The sequence below is a fragment of the Oncorhynchus nerka genome, linkage group LG13 (genome assembly GCF_034236695.1).
Source record: "Oncorhynchus nerka isolate Pitt River linkage group LG13, Oner_Uvic_2.0, whole genome shotgun sequence".
NCBI lineage: Eukaryota > Metazoa > Chordata > Actinopteri > Salmoniformes > Salmonidae > Oncorhynchus > Oncorhynchus nerka.
The window spans coordinates 93,357,124-93,366,921 of NC_088408.1; the positions used below are offsets into that span (position 1 = coordinate 93,357,124).

Here is a 9,798-nt window from a genome sequence, read left to right on the forward strand (position 1 = left end):
GGCAGTAGAGGTGCTACAGTGGCAGTACAGGTAATACAGTGGCAGTAGAGGTAATACAGTGGCAGTAGAGGTGCTACAGTGGCAGTACAGGTAATACAGTGGCAGTAGAGGTGATACAGTGGCAGTACAGGTAATACAGTGGCAGTAGAGGTAATACAGTGGCAGTAGAGGTGCTACAGTGGCAGTAGAGGTGATACAGTGGCAGTACAGGTAATACAGTGGCAGTAGAGGTGATACAGTGGCAGTAGAGGTGATACAGTGGCAGTACAGGTAATACAGTGGCAGTAGAGGTGCTACAGTGGCAGTAGAGGTGATACAGTGGCAGTAGAGGTGCTACAGTGGCAGTAGAGGTGCTACAGTGGCAGTAGAGGTGCTACAGTGGCAGTAGAGGTGCAGAGCTGAAAGGGAGGCACCGTGAGACCCAACCCGTTGCTGGGTCTCACGGTGGACAACAGGAAGGTGAGCTCCGTCTAGGTATCCAGGACATCAGGAAGGTGAGCTCCGTCTAGGTATCCAGGACATCAGGAAGGTGAGCTCCGTCTAGGTATCCAGGACAGCAGGAAGGTGAGCTCCGTCTAGGTATCCAGGACATCAGGAAGGTGAGCTCCGTCTAGGTATCCAGGACAGCAGGAAGGTGAGCTCCGTCTAGGTATCCAGGACATCAGGAAGGTGAGCTCCGTCTAGGTATCCAGGACATCAGGAAGGTGAGCTCTGTCTAGGTATCCAGGACAGGAGGAAGGTGAGCTCCGTCTAGGTATCTAGGACAGCAGGAAGGTGAGCTCCGTCTAGGTATCCAGGACATCAGGAAGGTGAGCTCCGTCTAGGTATCCAGGACAGCAGGAAGGTGAGCTCCGTCTAGGTATCCAGGACAGCAGGAAGGTGAGCTCCGTCTAGGTATCCAGGACATCAGGAAGGTGAGCTCCGTCTAGGTATCCAGGACATCAGGAAGGTGAGCTCTGTCTAGGTATCCAGGACAGGAGGAAGGTGAGCTCCGTCTAGGTGTCTAGGACAGCAGGAAGGTGAGCTCCGTCTAGGTATCCAGGACAGCAGGAAGGTGAGCTCCGTCTAGGTATCCAGGACATCAGGAAGGTGAGCTCCGTCTAGGTATCCAGGACATCAGGAAGGTGAGCTCCGTCTAGGTATCCAGGACAGCAGGAAGGTGAGCTCCGTCTAGGTATCCAGGACAGCAGGAAGGTGAGCTCCGTCTAGGTATCCAGGACAGCAGGAAGGTGAGCTCCGTCTAGGTATCCAGGACATCAGGAAGGTGAGCTCCGTCTAGGTATCCAGGACAGCAGGAAGGTGAGCTCCGTCTAGGTATCCAGGACATCAGGAAGGTGAGCTCCGTCTAGGTATCCAGGACAGCAGGAAGGTGAGCTCCGTCTAGGTATCCAGGACAGCAGGAAGGTGAGCTCCGTCTAGGTATCCAGGACAGCAGGAAGGTGAGCTCCGTCTAGGTATCCAGGACATCAGGAAGGTGAGCTCCGTCTAGGTATCCAGGACAGCAGGAAGGTGAGCTCCGTCTAGGTATCCAGGACAGCAGGAAGGTGAGCTCCGTCTAGGTATCCAGGACAGCAGGAAGGTGAGCTCCGTCTAGGTATCCAGGACAGCAGGAAGGTGAGCTCCGTCTAGGTATCCAGGACAGCAGGAAGGTGAGCTCTGTCTAGGTATCCAGGACAGCAGGAAGGTGAGCTCCGTCTAGGTATCCAGGACAGCAGGAAGGTGAGCTCTGTCTAGGTATCCAGGACAGCAGGAAGGTGAGCTCCGTCTAGGTATCCAGGACAGCAGGAAGGTGAGCTCCGTCTAGGTATCCAGGACAGGAGGAAGGTGAGCTCCGTCTAGGTATCCAGGACAGCAGGAAGGTGAGCTCCGTCTAGGTATCCAGGACAGCAGGAAGGTGAGCTCCAGGACTGTGGTACATTGAACTGCATTGCTCCCTAGCAGGTCATCTGAATTTTGAATTCATGTCATTTTCTGATTATGTTTTATTTGTTTAAATGAGAAAATGTGACAGTTTACATGTTAAGAGAATGTTTACCCTTTCGTCACATCCCTAGTCATAACACTATGATAGCAACGTTATCACTGTCATAACACTATGATAGCAACGTTATCACTGTCATAACACTATGATAGCAACGTTATCACTGTCATAACATTATGATAGCAACGTTATCACTGTCATAACACTGGGGAAGTTGTCAGAGATTGAACCGATGGTTGACTCATTGAAATGTTGGTGGTCAGTATGCAGGAGAAGTGTCATTTTCATTCGTCACACTGCCTGTCTGGTCAAAGTCATCACATTGGACACAGATAGGGACACACAGACACACACACACATACACACAACCAACCTACCTCTTTAGTGGAGGGCGGTGGAGACTCGAAGCTGTCACTCCCCTCGAGCATGGGCGTCCGGACAGAAGACTCCGCCCCCTGAGGAGAGGCCTGAGAGTCTGAGCCTGGAGACTGGATAGAGAGACCATAATACATACATATGATATAATATAACATTTGACATGTCTGCAGACACAACACAACATCCTGTAGACACAACATCCTGTAGACACAACATCCTGTAGACACAACACAACATCCTGTGCTCCTACTGAGAAAGAAGGCTCACAGTGCCTTCGGAAAGTATTCAGAACCCTTGACTTTTTCCACATTTTGTTACGTTTCAGCCTTATTCTAAAATGGATTAAATTGTTTTTTTCCCCTCATCAATTTACACACAATACAACATAATGACAAAGCAAAAACAGCTTTTTAGAAATGTTTGCTAATTTATTTAAAAAAATATATAAAATTAAATATCACATTTACCTAAGTATTCATACCTTTTACTCAGTACTTTGTTGAAGTATCTTTGGCAGCAATTACAGCCTCAAGTCTTCTTGGGTATGGCGCTACAAGCTTGGCACACCTATATTTAGGGAGTTTCTCCCATTCTTCTCTGCAGATCCTCTCAAGCTCTTTCAGGTTGGATGGGGAGCATTGCTGCATAGCTCAGGTCTCTCCAGAGATGTTCAAGTCCGGGCTCTGGCTTGGCCACTCAAGGACACACAGAGACTTGTCCCGAAGCCACTGCTGAATTGTCTTGGCAGTGTGTTTAAGGTTGTTGACCTGTTGGAAGGTGAACCGTTGACCCAATTTGGAGCAGGTTTACATCAAGGATCTCTCTGTATTTTGCTCAGTTCACCTTTCCCCTCGATCCTGACTAGTCTCCTAGTCCCTGCCACTAAAAAGCATCCCCACAGCATGATGTTGCCACCACCATACTTCACTATAGAGATGGTGCCAGGTTTCCTTCAGACGTGATCCCAGGCATTCAGGCCAGAGAGTTCAATCTTGGTTTCAACAGACCAGAGAATCTTGTTTCACATGGTCTTTAAGTGCCTTTTGGCAAACTACAAGCGGGCTGTTATGTGCCTTTTACTGAGGAGTGGCTTCCATCTGGCCACTCTACCATAAAGGCCTGATTGGTGGTGTGCTGCAGAGGAGGTTGTCCTTCTGGAAGGTTCTCCCATATCCACAGAGGAACTCTAGAGCTCTGTCAGAGTGACCATCGGGTTCTTGATGCTCAGCTCAGGCCGTGTCACTGTGTTCTTGGGGACCTTCAATGCTGCAGAAATTATTTGGTACTCTTCCCCAGATATGTGCCCCGACACAATCCTGTCTCTGAGCTCAACAGACAATTCCTTCGACCTCATGGCTTGGATTTTGCTCTGACATGCACTGTCAACTGCGGGACCTTATATAGACAGGTGTGTGCCTTTCCAAATCATGTCCAATCAATTGAATTTACCACAGGTGGACTCCAATCAAGTTGTAGAAACATCAAGGATGATCAATGGAAACAGGATGCACCTGAGCTCAATTTCAAGTCTCATAGCAGAGGGTCTGAATACTTATGTAAACAAGGTATGTTTTTTTTATACATTTGCAAAAATAATCTAAAAACCTGTCCATGTTCCATTGCCTATAGTTCTAGTACAATGAACAGCCATGTCACAGTGGCTGAACACACTGCGTACAGGGACATGATCTGAAACTAATCTGATAACATGTAATCCATTTATAATGCTACTTACTGCTATAGACATGCTAATGCAGGAGATATAGCCCACAGTAATGCAGTAGATATAGCCCACAGTAATGCAGGAGATATAGCCCACAGTAATGCAGGATATATAGCCCACAGTAATGCAGGATATATAGCCCACAGTAATGCAGGAGATATAGCCCACAGTAATGCAGGAGATATAGCCCACAGTAATGCAGGAGATATAGCCCACAGTAATGCAGGAGATATAGCCCACAGTAATGCAGGAGATATAGCCCACAGTAATGCAGGAGATATAGCCCACAGTAATGCAGGAGATATAGCCCACAGTAATGCAGGAGATATAGCCCACAGTAATGCAGGAGATATAGCCCACAGTAATGCAGGAGATATAGCCAACAGTAACGCAGGAGATATAGCCCACAGTAATGCAGGAGATATAGCCCACAGTAATGCAGGAGATATAGCCCACAGTAATGCAGGAGATATAGCCCACTGTAATGCAGGAGATATAGCCCACTGTAATGCAGGATATATAGCCCACAGTAATGCAGGAGATATGGCCCATAGTAATGCAGGAGATATAGCCCACAGTAATGCAGGAGATATAGCCCACAGTAATGCAGGAGATATGGCCCATAGTAATATGCTCCAGCGGTACAACCCACTCTGGGAAACAACTGTAGGATACAACCCCTCAGACTGATATCTACCCAGCCGGCAGCAAAACTGGCAACACAGTCTAGGATAAAACCCTCTTCTGAGACCCTCTTCTGTATCTACCAAGGCACAAGAGGAACTGGCAACCCACTGTGGGATAAACAACCCTCTGATCTATTTAACCAGCAGCAGAACTGGCAACCCACTGTAGGATAAACAACCCTCTAACTGATCTATTTAACCAGCAGCAGAACTGGCAACCCGCGGTAGGATAAACAGCCCTCTAACTGATCTATTTAACCAGCAGCAGAACTGGCAACCCGCGGTAGGATAAACAGCCCTCTAACTGATCTATTTAACCAGCAGCAGAACTGGCAACATTTGGTTCATCAAAACCCTGTTATCCAGCACAGAAAACCCAACCAGGTTAACACATAAATATTTCACAACAATATTCAGTATTCTGTTATGTCACACAGCACAATTGGGAATGGCTTCCATGTTAAAGGTCCAATGCAGCCCTTTTTTTAATCTCAATATCAATCATTTCTGGGTAACAATAAAGTACCATACTGTGATTTTTTTTCCATTGGAATGGTCAAAATAAATGGTAGCTGTCCTTCTCTCTGTGTTGTCCTGCTACTGTGCTAGGCTACTGGTACTGTCTCCACAGGATGTGGTGCCTTTGTACCAAGCTCCGCTCTACACATGTATTATAAGCTAGAAGAATTCACCATGGAATGGGGGACGGGGGGACAGGGGTACGGGGGGGACGGGGGTGTACAGACAGAGGCCTGATATGGAGGAAAACAGCCAATCTCTTCATGTTATTATTCTCCCGTGAGTCCCCCCTCTCCCTCTCACCAGTTACAGTCTTGTTCTAACATTGATTAAATTCATATTTTTCCAAGCCTTGAGGTCAAAGGAATTGTCCGCAGAGCTCTGAGACAGGATTGTGTCGAGGGTAACAAAGGGAAACAGAAAATGTTTGCAGCATTGTAGATGTTTTACAACGGCAGGAACTGGGAGACTAGTCAGGATCGAGGGGAAGATGAACAGAGCAAAGTACAGAGAGATCCTTGATGAAAACCTGCTCCAGAGCGCTCAGGACCTCAGACTGGGGGCGAAGATTCACCTTCCAACAGGACAACGACCCTAAGCACACAGCCAAGACAACGCAGGAGTGGCTTCGGGACAAGTTTCTGAATGTCCTTGAGTGGCCCAGCCAGAGGCCGGACTTGAACCTGATCGAACATCTCTGGAGAGACCTGAAAATAGCTGTGCAGCGATTCTCCCCATCCAACCTGAGCTTGAGTGGATCTGCAGAGAATAATGGGAGAAACTCCCTCTAAAAACCTGTTTTTGTTTTGTTATTGTGGGTTATTGTGGGTAGATTGATGAGGAGGAAAAAAACAATTGAATCCATTTTAGAATAGGGCTGTAACGTAACAAAATATAATAATACTTTCTGAATGCACTGTATGTCTGGCGGCCAGGACAGCTCCATTTGCAGGGCTAACTCTGACTGTGGAGAGGAGAGGAAAATGGAGTAGAGGAGAGGATAAAAGAAGAGAGGAGGAAAGGAGGAGACAGGACAGGAGAGAAGACGAGAGAGGAAGGAGAGAAGATAGTAGGAGAGGAGAGGAGAAAAGAGAAGAGAAGAGGAGAGGAGAGAAGAGAAGAGAAGAGAAGAGAAGAGAAGAGAAGAGAAGAGAAGAGAAGAGAAGAGAAGAGAAGAGAAGAGAAGAGAAGAGAAGAGAAGAGAAGAGAAGAGGAGGAGACAGGACAGGAGAGAAGAGGAGAGAGGAAGAAGAGAAGATAGTAGGAGAGGAGAGGAGAGGAGAGGAGAGGAGAGGAGAGGAGAGGAGAGGAGAGGAGAGGAGAGGAGAGGAGAGGAGAGGAGTGGAGATCATTTGTCCTCAGGGTAGACAGCCACCACTCAGAAAGGGAAGGGAACAAGTATGACAGAGGAGAAGAGAGAGAAACAGAGAGATGAAGTAGTAGAGTTATGTAGAGTTATGATGTCAAAGGGGGATAAACAAAAAGTGGGGTACAGTGTCATGGCTTTATCTCAATAGTCTACAGTGGCTTCCTCTTTTCCTCACCTCCTATCCTTCATCTGCACTAATCACACACACACAAACACACAGGTGACTGAAAGCACACACACACATACACAAACACACATACACACACACACAAGCACACACAAACACAGTATTAGTAGTCTGTATAAAGCACTACTCACGTCGCCACCTAGTGAGGGCTGCAGGTCACAGCACTCAGCGGTGGGGCTCAGGTCCTGTCTCATCACCCAGATGGGCTCTTTAGGTTCATCAGGGGTATAGGGTGACCTCACCGTCCTGGTCTTCACCTCTTCTATGGCCTCCTTGATGTCCTTTATGGCCAGGGAGATGGCGTCTCTCTTCTCACGACTGTTACGAACCCCAGACCAGTCGTCAGATTCTGCTGAGGGTGGGAAGCTCTCTTCTTCACTCTCATCTCCCTCTCCTTCTATCTCTCCCTTGCGGTATGTGGAGTCTGTGGGCGCATCGGATTGAGAATTGTGAGTGTGTTCGGATTCGGGCCACTCTCCCTCCTCTTCCTCTCCTCCTTCCATCATGTCCTCTTCCTCTCCTCCCTCCCGTAGCCCGGCAGCAGCTCTCTCCAGACTCTGAGAGCTGAGACTCTCTCTGACCTCGGCTACGATCATGTCGATGTCCTCTTCCCCGTCCTGGTCGCAACTGTCTGCCCGTGGGTACGGAGCAAACTCCGCCTCCTTCTCCGGGCTGTCCGACTCCCCGTCCGAGCGTTCATCGTAGTGGTGGAGCCGTGACCCCACCGCCTCCTGCTGTCGGTAGTCCCCGCCTCCTTCCCGACCCTCAAACAGATTGAACCCCGCCTTCCTCTGCTGGAGGTTCTCATTGGCGTCCATAGGCTCTGCAACCTTTGCGGCAGAAGAGAGAGCGTCGCCGATCTCCTCGTAGACGTGTTCTGTCAGGGAGTAGTCGTAGGCTTCAGAATACGCCTCGTCTTCTGGCTCCACCCCTTCCCCCACGCTGCTGTCCCGCCCCCCTTTTCTGCTGGCCCCTCCCCCACGGCGGTAGAGAGGCTGGGTGTACACGTAGTTGGAGTAACCTCCTCCAGGGTTCAGGGTCTCCTCTGCCTCCTCCTGACTGGGGGGTCTCCCAACATCTGGTAGGGGTTCCCGGGGTAAGGGAGGGGGCAGAGGGGGGTAGTTGAGGTTCAGGTTGGGGTGGGGGTGTTGTTGCTCTGACTCAGCACTCTCTGTGTATCCCTCTGCCTCTGGGCGAAGCGTCACCTCGTAGGTACCGCAGTCGTCCTCTGCCTCAGGATCTAGTGCCATGACGGCGTCGCCCTCCGCCCGGTCTGTGTGTGTGTGGAAACCGCTTTCCGTGCTAGCAGAACGAGCTAATGCATGATCATCACCCTCTCTCTCCCTCTCTCTCTCCCCCTCATCCTCCTCCGGCTCATCTGGTTGTGGGAGTAGAGAGTGAACAGGCTGTGGGCCTGGTGGAGGTGGTTGTTCCTCTGGCTCATCTGGTTGTGGGGGTAGAGAGTGAACAGGCTGTGGGCCTGGTGGAGGTGGTTGTTGTTGCTGGGCCCTCTCAGCCTCTCTCTGCTGTCTCTGTGTGTGTCTCTGCTGCTGTGCTCTGAGCCTGGCCTCACTGTCCTCCTGTCTGCGGTAACGTGTCACTGCAGGTCGCGGGATGGGCAGAGACTGACCCTGGGCCTGCTGGGGCTGAGGCTGGGGCTGCTGGGGAGGAGACTGGGCCCCCTGGTGCAGCTCTGCCTCTGGCTCCTCTGTTGACCTCCGCTGTGGGGCTCCTCTGATTCTGCTGCCACCTGCACCAGGGGCCTCATTATACCTCCTGTAGCGCGGAGCAGCGTGGTTGTTGTTTTCACTACTATGGTTGCTAGGCTGCCGGGGTCGCCTGCTGTTTGTGGCAGTGTTGTTGTCGTGGCGACGGCGTTGAGGAGGGGGCAAGTCGGCTTCCACGTCCTCGCTCAGTTCCTGGCCTAACTCCGCCTCCTGGGGGTTCATGGCTGCCTCGGATTGGTAGAGAGGAAGAGGGAGGATGGGTTTAGGCAAAATGCATGGCCTGCCGTCGTGTGGGAGACAAGCAGCTCAGATCTTCTGAGGCAAAGAGAGAGAGAGAGAAAGACAGAGGAGATAGTTAGAAAACTATTTTCTTCCAGCACGGTCGAAAACTTTTGCTGGAAAAACAGTAAGTGAGAGAACAAGGGTAAGTTGACATAGAAATAAATCCCAACATTTACTCCCATTGGTTGAGAGAGGGGAAGGTGATAATTGCCAGCGAGCCCATAGGTTAAACAGCATGCTTGAGGAAGGGGAAAGGTGGATACCTAGTCAGTTAAACACCTGAATGCTTTCAATTGAAACATGTCTCCCGCATTTAACCTTCTGAATCAGAGAGGACTGCCTTAATCAACATCCAAGTTTTAACCACCTGGGGGATTCAAACCAGCAACCTTTCGGTTGCTAGTCCAACGCTCTAACCACTACACCACCTGTGGAATGTGCATTATTGTTCTGTGATTAAAGACTATTGAACTTGATCAGCCTTCCTGATTGAACTTGACCACACAGACACACACACACACACACACACACACACACACAGGCATGTAGGCTGACACTCAAACATACAAACACGCCAATGTGTATGCATGCTCACACACACACGTACATACACAGTGTGTGTGTGTGTGTGTGTGTGTGTGTGCGTGCGTGCGTTCGTGTGTGTGTACGTGCGTGTGTGTGTGTGTGTGTGTGTGTGTGTGTGTGTGACATTGACCCACTTAGTGCTGTGAAAAGCCACGGTGGGCAGAAAGAGAGAGAATCACACACACACACACACACAGTCCCAGAGGCAGATCAGCGTGACTAGGATCAGTCATAAAGTAATATATATACCTCAAATTGTGGATACTAAATCAAATCCCATCATATTGGTCACATACACGACATCCTTACTACCACCAACACCAGACATTCAGTTCATCCTGGAAAGGAATGTAGGACCTGT

General features: G+C 49.6%; 1 protein-coding gene across 1 annotated transcript in view; it reads right to left on the reverse strand.

Moving 5' to 3' along the window:
• LOC115121831 (amyloid-beta A4 precursor protein-binding family A member 1-like) overlaps window positions 1–8,923 on the reverse strand; it is an 83,182-nt gene extending 74,259 nt beyond the window's left edge. The window contains exons 1-2 of the mRNA XM_065026852.1: window positions 6,975–8,923; window positions 2,359–2,469 (exon numbers count right to left, since the gene is read on the reverse strand). Of these exons, the coding sequence (XP_064882924.1) occupies window positions 2,359–2,469; window positions 6,975–8,792 (1,929 nt within the window). The 5' untranslated portion in view covers window positions 8,793–8,923. The remainder of the gene's footprint in view (window positions 1–2,358; window positions 2,470–6,974) is intronic.
• Between the last annotated feature and the right edge of the window lie 875 nt (window positions 8,924–9,798).